This window comes from Tachysurus fulvidraco, chromosome 15 (assembly GCF_022655615.1).
Source record: "Tachysurus fulvidraco isolate hzauxx_2018 chromosome 15, HZAU_PFXX_2.0, whole genome shotgun sequence".
Classification (NCBI taxonomy): domain Eukaryota; kingdom Metazoa; phylum Chordata; class Actinopteri; order Siluriformes; family Bagridae; genus Tachysurus; species Tachysurus fulvidraco.
In genome coordinates this window covers 1,438,324-1,456,376 of record NC_062532.1, presented here as the reverse complement: position 1 = coordinate 1,456,376, position 18,053 = coordinate 1,438,324, and the positions used below count along the sequence as shown (strand labels likewise).

Below are 18,053 nucleotides of genomic sequence, written 5' to 3'. Positions count from 1 at the left end.
AGTTTGTAGTAATAATAATAATAATAATAATAATAATACAAATAATAATAATAAACAGAATCTCACACAGTTTTTTTTCCCCTGAACCAAACAAAGTACCCAGTTAGTTCCACACACTATATTACTATATATCTACATTCTATATATACACACTACTGATCGAAAGGTCGTGAGTTCGAATCCCAGGTCCACCAAGGTTCCATTGCCGGGCCCCTGAGCGAGGCCCTTAACCCTCGATTGCTCGGTTGTATAAATGGTAATAAAAATGTAAGTCACTGTGGATAAGGGTGTCTGCTAAATGCTGTAAATGTAAATCTTCATCACAAGAGCAAAGGAATGAGGAGGAAGAGTGAAGAACAGACCTTCATTTAATTTAGTTTACTCCCACACACGGTTTACAGGATGCTTTAAAAGTCCTTTCAAAACATTTCTACCTCAACACCAAAACTGTTTATGCTGGAAATTCTTTAGTCTTCCTGTTTATCGTTTTTCACGAACGTCCATCGTGATGTCCAGGAACAGCGAAGACAGATGGTGTATCGGCATCACGCTGAACCTGACCAACCTACGGTGATGTTTTTATGAGTTTATTTCATGTATTTGGTCACGAACGCAGCGGCGATGTCCCTGTAGGGAGTGTGAGAGTCCGAGTGAGACGGTGGGATTCGGCAGAGAGCACGGAAGCGTGGAGAACGCAGGAGGAGGTTGTGAGCCAGACCGATGCTGCTGGAGCTGAGCCAATACAGCGCCATCGACTAGAGCAGGAAAAGAGAAACGGAAAACCATTTAAAAGTAAACAGTGGCTCAAAAAAAAACAACAAAAAACCACACACGTTTGCGCTAGGAACAATTTCATTTCTATATACGTTAGCGACTGTACGGAAATTCTTCATGCAATTCTACAAGAAATAGTGGGTTCATGGGATCTGGTTACATACAACATGTATTTAAAGGATATAATGATAAAGATTAGCTAGTAGAGTTAGCTTGACCTGGCCACGCCCACAAATGACTACAATAGCAGGTGCTACAGTATATGCCTTATTTATGTAGTCTGCTAATTTCCTAAAACGCTGCTAGCTAATATTCTACTGCATCGAGAAAACTGACATCTCGGTCTATAGACTGATGCGCTAGCTTTGCGCTAGAAGTCCCAACGTCTACGTTTAAGTCATCCAAAGACTTTTATTTGTCTTTTTGACATCTCCAAAAGCAAGAAAAGCGACAGAAAGCGACTAAAGTGGAACAGAAGAACTAAACAAAACGCTCTGTGCTCTGTATTTTTGAGCGATAATCTAGCGGGAGATTTCTACATGACGTCTAAAGCTCGTATTTGTTGCTGATCTCAGATGCTACTGTACACGGACGTTCGGGACGCTTCAGACGGATCGGACGTGTCGGACGTCTTCCTCAGACACGAGGCCTTTTCTCCTGCTTTCTCTAGCTGGGGGAAAATCAGTCAGAGCATCTCTGCTGGTACTCACATAACTGTTATGTAACGGTGCAGATAGACACAACAGTGTCAGTGCTGTGATCCTGAGGCGAATTTCAGCAGAGATGAAACGGTGAGAGAGAGAGAGAGAGAGAGAGAGAGAAAGAGAGAGAGAGAGAGAGAGAGAGAGAGAGAGAGAGAGATAGGAGGAAGTTTGGGATTCAGAGGAAAACCAACGTGATAAACAAACAGCCGGCATCCACGAATAGCAAGAAGTGACCGGTTATGTAGCTGAATGCAAATTTTATGTTCTACACCAAAATATATTTGGAGCATCTCCATTTATTTATTTATTTATTTAATCAACTTGAACACAATAATAATAATAATAATAATAATAATAATAAATATAAGTCTTTGCTTGATTTCCTTTCAGCTAACAATAATAACGAATGACGACGCAACTATTTCGTGTAAAAATTAGGAAATACATCAGCGGTTCGGAACAAAATACATCACATATTTATTATCTATCACACACACACACACACACACACACACACACACACACACACACACACACACACACACACACACACACACACACACACATCACTCACAGAAGGGACGGTGGCAGCTAAAGGAATCATGACCAGAGAGATTCCTCTGATAAAGTTGGTCACGTACTTCTGGAACTTCGACTGTTCGAGCTTGCTCAGGGCGTGAACCTGTCGAAAACCAACACACACACACACACACACACACACACATCATAATCTATAATAAATCCTGTTCAAGCCACAATACAATTGTGTATTTTGTGTATGACACGATGTTTAGTGTGACATCATAACCGCTTTTTTCTTTTCACAGATTTTTCACTTTTAATGAACGTCTTAAATCTAATCTAAAGTTCTAAAGTGCCATAAACTGTCTATAAGACAGGAATAAGGAAATCCCACCCTTCTCTTAGCTCTATTGTTTATTGATTGTGTGTGTGTGTGTGTGTGTGTGTGTGTGTGTGTGTGTGTGTTTTCCTCTTGTCTCATGTGAGAAAAGGATAAAAGCATTATTTCCTCCATGACAGAGAAAACTAAAGGGACACAACAACATAAAAATTATGTTACAATAAAACTGTAATTAACTGTTAACTGTAATTGTAACACACACACAAAGACACACAGACACACAAATAGACACACACGCAGACACAAAGACAGACACAGACAAGGACAGACACACACAAAGACATACAGACACACACAAAGTGACACACACACAAGGAGACACACACACAAAAGACAGACACACACAAAGACAGACACACACAAAGACCGACACACACAAAGACCGACACACACAAAGACCGACACACACAAAGACCGACACACACAAAGACCGACACACACAAAGACCGACACACACAAAGACACACACACACAAAGACACACACACAAAGACACACACACACACACACACACACAAAGACCGACACACACAAAGACACACAGAGAGACACAAATACAGACAGAAACACAGACAGACACACACGCACCCAAAGACAGACAGAGACACAAACAAAGATAGACAATGACACTCTCACAAAGACAGACATACAATGACACACTCACAAAGACAGACAGACAGAGACACACACACACACACAAAGAGACACACACAAAGAGACACACACAAAGAGACAAACACACAAAGAGACAAACACACAAAAAGACAAACACACAAAAAGACACACACAAAGAGAAACACAGATACACACAAAGACACACATGTCCTCAATGTGGTCATCACCTCAGTGATTAGCAGGTTGATGAGACCAAGAGACACAGGGATGATCCAGGTGGAGTCTGGGACTGTGAGGTCTGGAAACCAGAGAGCGCCACCTGCTGCCAGCTGCTGCTGCAATCCTGCAAAACACACACACACACACACACAAACACACACACACACACACACACACACACACACACACACACACACACACACACACACACACACACACACACACACACACAGAGAACACAGTGGAATGTTCTGGATGTTAGCCAAGATTCAGTCGGAAAAGGCAGCGCTACAAGAAAATCACAGCGTCTGTAACAGTGGTGCATTGTGGGTACGTGCTCTATCCAGGGAATATAATTTCTCCACAGATCATTTAGCCAACACTACAAAAACGGCCGACGCTAACAACTCAGATTTGCCCCGCCCACTTTTAAACAGAACCAATTCATCCATGTTAATTATGTAAATGAGGAGGTGACTTACCAGAGGAGGCATGTTCCAATCCCACGCTAATGTTACGCAGGGCGAGAGAGACGCTCACCCACATGGGCAACTGCACCCAGACGAGCAAGCTGGCCTTGAAAGGGTGGCAGTTGTCCCTCACGTACAACTCGGACACGATCCGCCGCAAGTTCTTCTTAAAATGGTACCTGTGTGTTAGTGACATCAGAAATCCTGAGGTAAATTCTCATGGCTAACTTCAGCAAAACATGACATGCCTTAAGATTCAGTTTCCTGAAGGTTAAATCTATCTAAAAACGCCACAGAACCTGACAGACTGCGTAATTACTAGCTAGAATTTGAGCTAAAGTTTAGCAAACATAAACTCTGTTATTTAGCTGAATAAAATGACCTGACTTGCTAAGCTACACCAGTTCAGCTAATATATAACGCAACCTGACATACAGAGCACGTCATTTCTAGCTAGCATTAGTTATTTGATTCAAATAACGCAACCTGCAAACAGTAATTACGGCGCTAGCGTACTGAAGGTTAAATATATCTAAAAAACGCCACAGAACCTGACAGACTGTGTAATTACTAGCTAGAATTTGAGCTAGAGTTTAGATTAAACTAGCTAACACAAGAACAAGTAATTACAAGCTAACATTTTAAAGGTTAAATCTATATAGCAAACGCCACACAACATGACAGACTGTAAAACCGCTATCCGGGGATTGTTATAACACTCAAATTAAGCTAAAATGTGTGCTAAAGATGACATTATTGTAGCTAACACAAGCTGACAAACATTGTAAGATGTTACTAGCTGACATTTTGTTTAAATATATGCAGTTCTCACAATCCAACCTGACAGGTGGTTAAATTGCTAGCTAGCACTTTGATGGTAAAATAACTAGCTAGCACTCTGAGGGTTAACCGTATCTAGGCAACAGCACACAACCTGAGAAACTTCTAGATAGAATTAGTCACAAGCTTAGCTAACATCACCTGAGAAACAGCATTGCTAGCTCATCGTGTTGATTTAAAGGTATTAAAAATGGTCGCTTTCCCCAAGCTGAGAAACGTAGTAATAATTATAATAATCCCCATTTATTGTGGTTTAAGTGAGTTCTTACCTGCACGTTCTCTCAGACCAGCCCTTCTCCTTGGCCCTGATGGAGATCTCGTAGCGTAGCCTCTGTGCTAACTCTGCTATTTCCTTCTGCAAGGCTTCGATCTAGCTGAGAGGAAATCAAAATAAAGATGTGAATAAAATACAAACTCTCACTGATATGGAATCAGGTCTATGATGTGTTTATTACAGGAAAAAACAACAACAACCGTGAAGCACTGATCCCAGATCAGCACTAGCGGCTCAAACGGTATAAACGCAGCGAAGCAAATAAAATTTTATATTTATTTCGATTTAAAGATGCCACGTTAACATAACATCGACATTCTACAAACTAATAAACTTTAAAAAAAAAAAAAAAAAAAAAAAAAAAAGTTTTATCTAAAAAAAAGATGTTATGGAAGAAATCTATGGTGTCAGTGTGACATCACAAGCTGCTGTAATTACTTACAGCCGCTCTAAAGTCCTGGAGAGGAAATTCTGAACGACATTTTGAACGACAGCCAAGAACGAGAGCTTAAAAACAGCGACAACGACGTGGGAAAAAAAAGAGCTACTGGGAACAGATTCCTCTGAGAAGCATATGATGATTTGTGAAATAAAAAGAAATCCGAAGAGAGACATATAATATAAGACAGAGTTTTAACATATAAACAGTGCTTATGTTATCTTTAGGACGAGATAAACATCGTATTCGCTTATTCGCGTCTGTGAGCTCGAGGCTGTTTACTTCACACAAGCCGAGATGTTCTCCAGAAGGTCAGAAGATCATTTCCGGGGGGGAAAAAAAATCCAACAGTGTAGCTGTATTAAGTCGAGATGTCTCCCAGATGGGGGATGAGAACATGCGAGGGAGGAGAAGAAATCATTTACTACAAAACATGGAGACTGAGAAGAATAAAGCGAGTGAGTCAAATTAGGAGCTGAATCATTTTGCCATATCCAATTAGAAAAAGAAAGAAAGAAAGAAAGAAAGAAAATAAATAAATAAATAAATAAATAAAGGGAAATCCAAACTGATATTTGATCTGAGTGATTCACACTTGTGAAAGGCATCGCCATGGATACCAACTGCTGTGTGAGTCGCTGGATGTCAAATGAATCAACTCAAATTGATTCGTTTGGTTGAACTTATTCAATCAATTGATTCATTTTCAAGGCAAGAGCCTTTACATCCATATAATGATGATAACATACACACCGTCATGATGCATGAAACATTCCTATTTTATCGTCCATAAACCTAATTCTTTTCACCCTCAGTCACATTAGTTTCATAGAACTGACCAATCAACTGACCAGTCAAATTGTGTCCTGACTAGAAGAACTGATGGTTTAACTAAATAAAAGCTCAGATTTTGCTTCATAGAAGTATTAGAATAAAAATCTTACCTAATGCACCTTTAACTACAATGAATAGTTTTTATTAAAATACAAACAGAAAACCTTTTAATCCCTAAATGTGAATTTTGTTTTTACATCTTTCTTCTTCCCAACCTGCAAGAAATACTCAAAATATTCTTGTATTTATATTCTCGAATTCTTGTATACGCAAAAAAAGTTCGAGCCCTAAAAAGGCAAGTGTTGAAGAAGTGAGTGCATGAGACGAGACCTTTGCGATGATGGTGGCCTGGTAGACGGCGAGCGGCAGAGTGATGATGGTGCGCAGTGCCACCGTGGTGCAGATGATCCCTGCCCACCACGGCAGTGCCGTCATCTGCTGGCTGGAGATCAGCAGCTGCTCTGTGAAATGGACTGGAGCAGAATCAGCCACACTCGCGTACCATCCGGAACCGGACCCGGCCTGGCTCACGCGCCTCGTGCTGCACGGCTGCAGGTACAATGCTGGCACAGACAGGACGCTTCTGGAGCTGAGAGAGCGAGCAGGTCGGGGTGATGAGTCGGTCCTGAACACACCCTGAGAGATACATCTCACCTGGGCTTTTACTGTCAGCTGGACCCCACGGAAATGTGACAGTAAGGATCCAGGAAAGGAAAGATTCAAGCATGTCATAGTCGAGAGCCTAATAAACAGATGACATATTTTTAAAAAAAAATCATTGTATTTGACCTCACTGTATTTGAAAACTGACATGAGCCCCAAGAAATAATAATAAATATTACATTTGAAAAAAAAACCCCAACGTTTATTTAGCATCAACATATATTTAATATTTTTAATTATTTTGCTATTTAGTATGGCTGAACAAAAGGTCAATATAATATCCATACTGTGAATAGTCATAGCTCAATACTGCTGTTTGGCATATTTTTTTAAAATAGATTAAATTGTGAGCAGCATTTGTTAAAAGTTAAAATTTTAATGTCTAATTTCTAATGTACAATAATGTAAAAAAAAATTATACTGTTAACAATTTATTAAATTGTTTTTACTGTATTTGTTTTAATTTCAGTCAGAAATAAACACAATCAGTTAATAATAATAATAATAATAATAATAATAATAATAATAATAATAAAATAATATAATACCATATAATAATAATATAATAATATATAATAATAATAACAATAATAATATAACGATAATAATAATAATAATAATAATAATAATAATAATAAATACAGTTTAAATTAAATTGAACGTTCATCATTGTCTTCAGTTTTAAAGATCAATTTATTATTAAAATAAGAAATTAGATATTTTGATAAAACAAGAAATTCATTATGAAACAAATACAAAAAAAAACCTCTAGTACAAATATAGAATTTGAACGTTTTCTCTGCAACTAAACTGCTTACTTATTTATTGTTTATAAACAATAACAAAACTCCACGACATCCACAGACTGTTAAAACAAACACTAAATACAATGTAATATGTGAAAAATCTCTAACATCTAAAACAATCGCCACCCAGAATGAATGAAACTAGCTTTAAATGCTAACTAAAATGCTAAGTATGCTACACAAGCATGAAAATCCTCACCTTCTGACGCTATTCCACATCTTACACAAAATAAGTTTTCACATTCTCTAGTAATTTATTAAACACCGCAATTTAGACATTTTTTTTTTATCTACCTTCTTTTATCTACCACTCGCTAACACTTTGTAAATGTCAAAACAGCATGACAGGTCGGCGACAAGATATGACGTAATCTATGTGCGCCTGTTACATTACTGACGCTTTTGCTATGTTCTACTGGCGCTATGGGGACCTGAAGGATATCCAATAATAATAATAATAATAATAATAATAATAATAATAATAATAATAATAATAATAATAATAATAATAATAATAATACCACAACCAACAACAACAACAACAACAGAAATAATAATAAAAATAATAACAACAACAATACTACTACTACCACCACTAATAATAATAATAACAATAATAATAATAATAATACCAACAACAACAATAATAACAGCAACAATAATAAAAAATAAATAATAATACCACCACCACCAACAACAACAACAACAGAAATAATAAATAATAATAATAATAATAATAATAAGAAGAAGAAGAAGAAGAAGAAGAAGAAGAACATACACGCTATTCATTGGAAATGTAAATTTATTGTCAATTTTGACCTCATTGTGTATAATACATGTTTTTTTTGTTTTGGTTATATTTTCTGTAACTTTATTTCTCTTTAATGAATTAAAACATTTCTCAACAGACAATTTATTCCAATAAAATAATTACAGGTTGATTTTCGTGGTAAATTCATGTTAAAATGTCAACTATCATCAACTATCAATTATCAATTGATATTTCACTTTACGGACCGTAAACAATTAAAGAATTAAAGTTGGACTGCACAAGTGACATTTATCTGTTCATGTTAAATTTTTACATGAAATTTCCATTAAACAACGCAATAAAGCAACAAAAATTTCCTTTGGAAATAAAATAAATCATTCTTACGTGAAATAACGCACAGTTGTGAATATAAGGGCTTCCTCTTTCATTTTTGTTATTTTAATAACTTGACTTCCAGACATAGGTCAAATATCACTAACACGCTGTTTTGCGTTTCTCTCCAGTTTGCGCAGACGCAGCTGACGCAGTCGGAGCTGGAGCTGTTTGGAGATCTTCCTCTTCTTGACGAGGATCTCACGCAGCCTTGGTTTGAGGACTCTGGACAATTTGAAGTCGCAGATGGTCGGGTAGTATTCGTATTCCACCCTGCAGGATCGTGTGACCGGCACGTATCCATCTGCCATCACTGTCACCTCATAGTCCCCGGGGTTCAGGAGACGCCAGTAATCCCCTTCAGATGCTGGAGATATAAAACAATGATTTAATTCTGGAGAAGGTGTGAATTAGTTTCTCTAGCAGGTGTATCCTGCAATTACAGAACTTAAAGATGATATTTTATACAACTCTGAGAGATAAGAGATAAGAGATAGATTTATGGAACAGTGCTGGTTTAAGTAGTAAATGACATTGACATGATATTTATACACTCATGGTTTATATGAGTCCATTACAAAGTCTTGTCTTCTTTTCAATGTTATTTTGGTTTTACAGGTTTCTGATATTCAATATTTTCTTGATCTATTTCTTCTGTTGGAGGTCTATGATCGGTCCATCGCTTATTCCAGGATCGGGCCTTTTCTTTGTTACTAGAAATAAATGCTTGATTTCCCTCACCGGATCGGATGTGATGGTCAATGTTGTCCACTTTAACGATGGCGTCTGCAATTCCAGCCTTGGTGTCTTTGTCCTTTATGACTCCTTTAATGCCTCGATGGACCTGTGAATCATTTTTCCAGCGTAGAAACGTAATCCCTTTATTTAACATACATTGCTAAGATAATGTTCAGCTTGTTGAGTCCTGAGAGTAGCAGCATTAAAATATGCATAAAGCTTTACATGCTAGGTGCAATTTCTTTAATAAACAACACAAACTACAAAATACTGTAACCCTGAGCTGCTAATCACTTAGTCAAGAGAATAATAAATGTTTTAGAAAAGTTTGAAGATGTGTCGGAAATATCACCTGCTCCATGTAGACCAGCAGCGACTCTCTGTTGTTCTGCCACTCGATGGGCAGCTCGTTGGCATGAGGGAATTTATCACATGACAGCTCCACCGTCACCTCGAAACAGTTGGTGTGCAGGTAGCTGAAGTCGTTCATGCCTGTAGAACAATAATAAAATCACACACAAAAAAAAATTAAATACATAAAAATAAATAAATAAATAAATAAAATCACAGTCAGCCAGCTCGCTATTTAGAGGATGACATGAAAATCATGGCACCAAGACCAGCTTTGTACTCTGGGTAATTTATCCGAACAGTGCAGTTTTTTTGTTTCACTCCTTTAAAGCGGCAGTATGTGACTTTCAGCGGTTTACTGAAACGTAGACCTCTCTGCAAATTGTAACTTTAACTAAGATTTTTTTACTCAATTGATTATTATGGTGATATTTTCTGTCAGGAAATGTTTAATAATCAATTATGGAAAGAGTGTCAGAGGAAGAAAGTATTTCATTAGAAATTTTCTGAAGAAGGTCCTAGAATTTCAGTACAACCTGTACTCTTTTTTGAGGATACCCACTTCCTGGAACCGTGTGCCAGTTAGCGCCATTGACGATGTTGTTTTGCCGAGTGAAGTCTTTGTTGTGGCATGGCCGTCGGTGTGGATTGGACATGGCGTGGTTGGTGCTGGCGTAGACGGAGGCGAGCCAGCGGAAGAAGCTGTCGTCCGGGGTTGGGGTGTGTTCGCGGGCAGCCCAGTCACGCGCCATGTCGAATGGGTACGTTACCACCAGCTCACCGCCGTGCAGGTTGGCGCTCAGTACGAAGGGAATGGACTGCATCCAGCTGATCACAGCACGAGTCTCCGGGGCAACCTTCAGCCGTCCGTTAGTAAACAGCAACACAATTTCACTGACGCGTTGGGTTTTACTCCTCACTTTAAATTCACTAACAGTGACACAGATATTACCTCAGGGTTATGAGGCATTATAAGAGTTAACAAATTAATGAATGCTTTACAGGATTGACAGATTTCTTCATGAAGCTTTCTCACCAAAGCGTCCTTTGATGTGTACTGTTTGGGAACGGGGATGTAATGGTTAATGAGTTTGGACTTGTCCGTCTCCAGCTCCATGGAGTCCCACATCACGGAGTTCAGATTGGCGAAGTTGTTGTTCATGTCGTAGCCTTTGTAGCTGAAACGACCCAGAGCCCAGCCGGCTAGCTCGGATCCCTGCAGAAGAACAAGACTCACCGTTAGCGTCTATAAGTTACCTTCTGAACGCAATGTTTATAAAGATTCAGGATTGTGGGACTGATGGCACCTTCTTGTAGGCCATCTCGTAGCCATCAGGGTTCATAGAGGGCAGCAGATGGATGCGAGTCTCTTTAACCAGATGGACTACACGCTGGTTGCCCTGTTTGTATTCCTGACAGATGTACTGCATCAGGTTCAACAGCAGCTCTCGTCCCAGAACTTCGTTCCCGTGCATCCCTGCCACGTAACGGAACTCCGGCTCACCTGCAGGGGGCAGCAAAGAACTTTTAATATTGAGACACATACTGTACAACAGTTTAGTCTGAGTACGAATGCTTTATCTGACATATCATGGTGTTTGGTGTTGCTGTGGTGAAAAGAGTTAACTTAAATATCTCTTTAATTCCATACAAAGTAGTTTTTTTGGAAAGCTTCTTTTCTATTATGTCTTTTTTTTCCTAGCAAATTGACTTAGCGATTGCTAAATTACTTTTATTTTCTAATTGTTTATAATATTGTTTATTAATATTTATTAATTAATTTATTTATTTCAGAGTTTAACATTCTCTTTGTCTTATACATCGTAAAGGGAATTTAGGCGAAGGGAATTTAATTTTTGAACGATAATACATTTGAAATAAATATCGTATACATTTTATAACGCGAATATGTATTTATATTTGACAGATGAAGATAAATACGTGTCAACTAAATACACTTTGGTTTGTAAAGGCCGATTATATTAGATTCTATTAGAAATATAACTGAATTTGTGAGGTTGCCATAGCAACAACAAGCCAAGAAACCGTTTTCGTGAAAAAAACGTTTCATTTCTGAATGAACGTACTGTAGCGTTACTTATTTGTAACCTGAACAGATAGAAATAAAAATACCACTGATGTTATAAAATATAACAACACAGAATGATGTCACAGACGATATTCGCATATGCAAATGATACAGCAGTGTCTTTAAATCACTGCAGGTAATTTGACTGGAATGTAGTTACAGCCGTTAGGTAGTGAAATGCTGAGATTTTTACAGGAGAAGCTATCAGCTACATTACGGTAAAGGAACAGAGGAGACTAATGAAACACAAACTCAGAGTCTCTCTCTCTCTCTCTCTCTCTCTGGCTTTTAGCTCCCAGCTAACAGTGGGGTCTGAAATTTGGCACCTTCCCTAAAATAACACTGCGCTGCATCCAAACACACCCACATATTCATCTAGAATTGTGGAAATCTGTAAAACTGGAAACAAAAATATCTCAAGGAGGTTTTGTAAAGGTTTCAAAGAAGAATATATATAAATATACTTTCCCACCAAAATTTACTTTTGTCTCTAATGCTAAAGAAATATGCAGAAATTGTGACATCTACTTGAAAATATCAGATTTTCACAGATAGCATTTTAGTTAGCAATTATATCTGGAGTCTTCCTGAGGAGAAATAACCTGTTTCCATTTAAACTGTATCTAGCTCAACCCAAAAAGCTGCTTAGCTAACCTTTTAGATAGCTAGTTATTAATCGTTAGCTTGCTAGCCCTGTTTGTCAGTGTTCTCTTTACTAGAAAGTGTATATAACCTGCTAGCTAGGCAGAGTGAGTTAGCTAGCTAGCTAGCTAGGTTTCTCAGCTTGCTCTTATGTACAAAAGCTAACATGAAGCGTAGCTGTGTTTTAGCAAGCCGTTGTTAGTAAATATAAAAATAGATAGTGGTTCAATAGCAGAATTGGATTCAGCCTTTTTAAAAAAAATCTGCTCTGTGTGCTGTTTAGCTATCTGAGCAGGAAGCGTGTGCGATTTTACTGCACCTATACATGCCGCTGTTTGTGTTAAACAAATACAGATTTGGCTGGAGAATGTTTCGAGAACAAGCCGAGTCTGTGCTGAACGTCAGGAGACTCCTCTGCCCTTGAGCTTTGGAGAACAGTTCGGCTATTCAGCGTGGAGTCCCAAGCCAAACTCAGTGTTGACCTTCGACCTCGGCTCCGGTTGAGGGATTCTTTCATTTTTAAATTAAAAAGCATGCGTCCCATAAGGCTGGGACATGCTTCCTTGGTTAGGGTTAGGGTTAGGGTTAGGGTTGAGGTTAGCTCATCCATACACAGGTAATCTCTCACCCAGCTCGTGCTTGCCCGGGTTATCCGAGATTTCCATCACATACAGCTTTAGGCCCATGTGGCTCTTTCCGATGCTGTAGATGCGCGTGATGTCCGGACAAGCCTCGTTCACGGACCTCATCAGCTGGAAAAGACAAACCCAATAACGTGAGAGATCAGTAGGTAAATCTTCATGTCTGTGAGGATTAGCACAAAAACAATTACATTATACGAATGAATAAATGTCTAGCATACTGTATCATGATACATGAAAAAATTAAATGTGGAAAAAAACAATCGCTAATTTTTTTAATGGATTTTAAACATTGCGTTTATGGAAGTGAATAGAAATGAAATAATAAATATGATTAATGTAATAAAAGATGATGTAACAAACGTTATCTTTCTATAGTAAGGGCATGGAAAGGGAATGACTTTTTTGTCATTGAGAACAGGATCTAAAGGTCTCTCAGACGTTCCACAACATTAAGAACCGTGAAACTTTTTGTACATTAATAAATGAAACGTTATTTATAACAACATCATCACTACTCCATGAACCTCAAGATATCAGAACGTACCTTCCTCATTTCCTTGTAATTGTGATGTCTGAAGTCCAGTTTGTCCCGTGTTTCCACTAGCGCTTGAAAAATGTTATTTGGGTCTAAACACAGAGGTTTAAGAATAAACGCTTTTTTTTTTATTAAATCATATTTTACAAAATGTTTCTAAGAATCTGATAATAATAATAAGAATTTGAGTATATACATAAAACTAGAACAAAGAAATAAACTAAAAACGATTAATTAAACATAAATAAAATAGACGATAAAATTAAGAAATGACAATGTTAAACTAACAAAGAAACAATAAAATCAATAAAAACCGAATGGTAAAAATAAATAGAACACAAATAAATTAATTGTCTGAATCATTAAAAAACAAACAAAAAACAAATAAATAAATAAAAGCAATAAAAAATATTTAAAAATAAAATTAGTCCCTAAACGAATAAAGTAGATAGAAAAGAGTTGATCATAAAAGTTGTAGAAAGGAAAATATCAGAGATGGGGCACTTGAGTCATATGACTTGACTCGAGTCAGACTTAAGTCGCCAATTTGAGACTTGAGACTTGATTGACAAATATTAAAAAAGACTCGACTTCGACTTGACGTTCATGACTTGAGACTTGACTCGGACTTGAGTTAAATGACTCAGAGATGGGGGACTCGACTTGACTCGAGTCAGACTTAAGTCGCAAATTTGAGACGTGAGACTTGCTTGACAAATATTAAAAAAAGGCTCGACGTCGACTTGACATTCATGACTTGAGACTTGACTCGAACTTGAGTTAAATGACTCAGAGATGGGGGACTCGACTTGACTCTAGTCAGACTTAAGTCGCAAAAGACTTAAGTCGGACTCGACTTGACTCGAGTCAGACTTAAGTCGCAAAAGACTTGCTTGACAAATATTAAAAAAAGACTCGACTTGACTTTGACTTGAGACTTTCTTGTGACTCGCACGTGTGTGACTTACTCCCACCTCTGGAAAATATTCGTAAGCAGTGGAAGTTTGTGCTTCTTACCCGGTAGCGCACAGCCAAGAACTTCTGCACGTAAGCAGATGGTTCCATTTTTAAACCAGGTTTGCGGGTTGATCCGAATGAACCGCGCAACCACAGGGTCAGGAAAGATGGCCAGCACCGGAGTGTCGGTGTCTCGATTCCCCTCAAACACCTGTTAGCATGAAAGATCGCACTAAATGATCAAACGTCTCCAATTCAACTCGCCAAATTCTCAATGGCTGATAGAGCAACAAGCCAGACTGTCTTTCATGCATCAGGAAATGGTCAATTCGACTATATAAATATTTATTTTAACAGATGGATTTCGAATCATTAAAGCTTGCGTTCGGCTAGTCAGCTCGTTCAGAACCGCATTAGATACACTGGTGTTTGTTGTGATGGTTTCGCCTACAGGAATCTGCTGGTAAGCAAGATGCAGTGGGCAGACATGCAGTTCTTTCCAACTGAGCCACTTAATCAAGCTAACTGCTGCCAGCTGCCATGTCCAAATGTGTATCAGAGCCACCAGCGTGCTGCCAGGAGAGAGCCGGTCCTGCTGGCCCAATGATAGAGATGATACAGTGCCATGGTGATGCCTGAGCCAATTCACATCAGCAGCAGCTAATGAAAGTCTTTAGCCTTGTGTCGAGGAAACTGATGTATCTGTCCTCATGCTTACACACGGTGATTAATAATAAAGATGGAGGATTAACATGAAATGATGTTGAAGGAAAATTTGGAAGAGATTTCTCAGTGTTTGAAGCCTCGGCTTATGAAATACTCCGTCTACACAACTACGTAAATAAATAATAATAAATAAAACTAATTACCCATGATTATTCTTTCTATGTGGTCATCCATTCATCGAGTATTCTCCATCGATACATAAAGTCATTCATGCCCCAGCAGTAAATCCATCTATCCATCTATCCATCCATCCATCTGATCCATCCATCCATCCATCCATCTCTTGTGATTTCTTAATAATAGAATCTAAACATCAGACTTTGTAATTGCTCATCTTTAAAACTGGAAAAAATATTTTCTAAATACTGAATTCATCCATTTATAGCACTTCCTAACTGCTCTGTCCATCTATCAATTTGTGTATCGTTTAGTTCAGTGCAGCATACCACCATGTATAACATTTACTAATCCATCCATCCATCCATCCATCCATCCATCCATCCATCAATCTATCCATTCATTTATCAATCCATCATCCTATATTTATGTATCCTTCACTTCAATCTAGCATCCAGCCATCTATAACATTTACTCAGTCCTTCCTTCCATCCTTTCATCCTTCAATCATTCCATCCATCCATCCATCCATCCATCCATCCATCCATCCATCCATAAATCCATCCATCCATCCACTCATCTATCTATCTATCTATCTATCTATCTATCTATCTATCTATCTATCTATCTATCTATCTATCTATCTATCTATCTATCTATCTATCTATCTATCTATCTATCTATCCTTACTCTATAACATTTACTCAGTCATTCCATCCATCCATCCATCCATCCATCCATCCATCCATCCATCCATCCATCCATAAATCCATCCATCCATCCACTCATCTATCTATCTATCTATCTATCTATCTATCTATCTATCTATCTATCTATCTATCTATCTATCTATCTATCTATCTATCTATCTATCTATCTATCTATCTATCCTTACTCTATAACATTTACTCAGTCATTCCATCCATCCATCCATCCATCCATCCATCCATCCATCCATCCATCCATCCATTCATCCATCCATTTATGTACCCTTGACTTCAGTGCAGCACACAGCCAACTATACCATTTACTTAGTCCATCCATCCCTTCAACCCTCCTCCATCCATCCATCCATCCATCCATCCATCTATCTATCAATCTTTCCATTAGTACAACATCCAACTATTTACGTATCCTTCAATTCAGTGCAGAATTTAGCCATATATAACATTCACTCAGTCCTTCCATCCGTCCACCAACCCATCTATCCATCCATCCATCATGCATGATTTCTAATAAATGCTTCATCCCTCTGTCTGTAACACTTAATAATCGCTTTATCCGTTCTGTATAATTCCGGCATTTAAAAATGCTTCATATGAATAAATCTTACCGCTTGTTGTGTCCCATTCATGCAGGGCTTCCAGCTGAGAGAGTCGTTACTGAACTGCACCTTGAAGCTTTCCACCCAATTCCAGCTACGGAGGAAAAGTTAGCACTTTCTATCAGGACCGGATTTTATGCCATGAGTAAGATGAATGCTATCATGTGTTTGAGTATTGTTAATTCTGAGAGTTCTGAAGCATTTCAATAAGGAATCTCACAAAGCGGTGTGTATTATTAATGTGAAGGTGGTGTCCATGTAGCTACATAGCATGTCTCGGTTTAATACTGCATGTATACTGTTTTTATTGTTAGTTACCTCCAGATGGAATTGCGGCCCTGGACGATGACCCCCGTAAAGCGAGTGGCTCTCAAAGCATCCACCTGAAACCACTGTTTCTTGTCTTCATGCATTGCACACCAAGCTCCATCGTAATTGTCCCCGTCCTCAATACCAGACTTCACACCAGGAGAAGAGATGGAGGGATGTTAATAAAGTCAAACAACACCAAACATTCAGCTGGCAGTCTGGAAGATTGAGATGTTTGTGATAACACAAGTGTTTGCCTTGCCTGGATGTTGAGTCGTCCACGATGGGGTCCAAGACCTCTGCGTTTATATGACGAGGCCTGTAGCTGGGCATCTATCACTCTTAAACTCTCCAAACCCAGTGGAGGGCATTCTGGGATTTAAAGGCACGCACAGGCAAACAAACACAAACACAGACACAGCAGACTCAGGACACACTCTGGAGAGACTCAGGGTGGATGCAAGACAGACACAGGAGAGACTCAGGACAGACACAGGAGAGACTCAGGATAGACTCAGCACAGACTCAGGACAGACACAGGAGAGACTCAGCACAGACCCAGGACAGACACAGGAGTGACTCAGGATAGACTCAGCACAGACCCAGGACAGACACAGGAGAGACTCAGCACAGACCCAGGACAGACACAGGAGAGACTCAGGGTTGACACAGGACAGACTCAGGATAGACTCAGCACAGACTCAGGACAGACACAGGAGAGACTCAGCACAGACTCAGGACAGACACAGGAGAGACTCAGGACAGACACAGGAGAGATTCAGGATTGACACAGGAGAGACTCAGGACAGCCACAGGAGAGACTCTGGGTAGACTCAGGAGAGACTCAGGATTGAAACAGGAGAGACTCAGCACAGACTCAGGATTGACACAGGAGAGACTCAGGATAGACTCAGCACA

The 18,053-nt window shown here is 38.8% G+C and overlaps 2 protein-coding genes across 2 annotated transcripts in view; both read right to left on the bottom strand.

Annotated features, from left to right (window-relative positions):
• Positions 1 to 337: 337 nt before the first annotated feature.
• LOC113637506 (cytochrome c oxidase assembly protein COX18, mitochondrial) lies at positions 338 to 7,938 on the bottom strand. The gene is made up of 7 exons (XM_027138198.2): positions 7,759 to 7,938; positions 6,421 to 6,832; positions 4,813 to 4,913; positions 3,716 to 3,882; positions 3,242 to 3,357; positions 2,053 to 2,160; positions 338 to 755 (listed from the first exon to the last, which is right to left on the bottom strand). Exons 1-7 carry the CDS (start codon positions 7,776 to 7,778, stop codon positions 588 to 590), a joined length of 1,092 nt encoding a protein of 363 aa, XP_026993999.1. The 5' UTR covers positions 7,779 to 7,938; the 3' UTR covers positions 338 to 587.
• Positions 7,939 to 8,386: 448 nt separating this feature from the next.
• cpxm1b (carboxypeptidase X (M14 family), member 1b) overlaps positions 8,387 to 18,053 on the bottom strand; it is a 90,394-nt gene continuing 80,727 nt past the window's right edge. Inside the window, exons 4-15 of the mRNA XM_047800468.1 lie at positions 17,398 to 17,507; positions 17,145 to 17,284; positions 16,836 to 16,920; positions 14,720 to 14,870; positions 13,712 to 13,794; positions 13,152 to 13,275; positions 11,100 to 11,296; positions 10,829 to 11,008; positions 10,355 to 10,649; positions 9,794 to 9,933; positions 9,445 to 9,547; positions 8,387 to 9,070 (exon numbers count right to left, since the gene is read on the bottom strand). Coding sequence (XP_047656424.1) covers positions 8,796 to 9,070; positions 9,445 to 9,547; positions 9,794 to 9,933; positions 10,355 to 10,649; positions 10,829 to 11,008; positions 11,100 to 11,296; positions 13,152 to 13,275; positions 13,712 to 13,794; positions 14,720 to 14,870; positions 16,836 to 16,920; positions 17,145 to 17,284; positions 17,398 to 17,507 — 1,883 coding nt within the window. The 3' untranslated portion in view covers positions 8,387 to 8,795. The remainder of the gene's footprint in view (positions 9,071 to 9,444; positions 9,548 to 9,793; positions 9,934 to 10,354; positions 10,650 to 10,828; positions 11,009 to 11,099; positions 11,297 to 13,151; positions 13,276 to 13,711; positions 13,795 to 14,719; positions 14,871 to 16,835; positions 16,921 to 17,144; positions 17,285 to 17,397; positions 17,508 to 18,053) is intronic.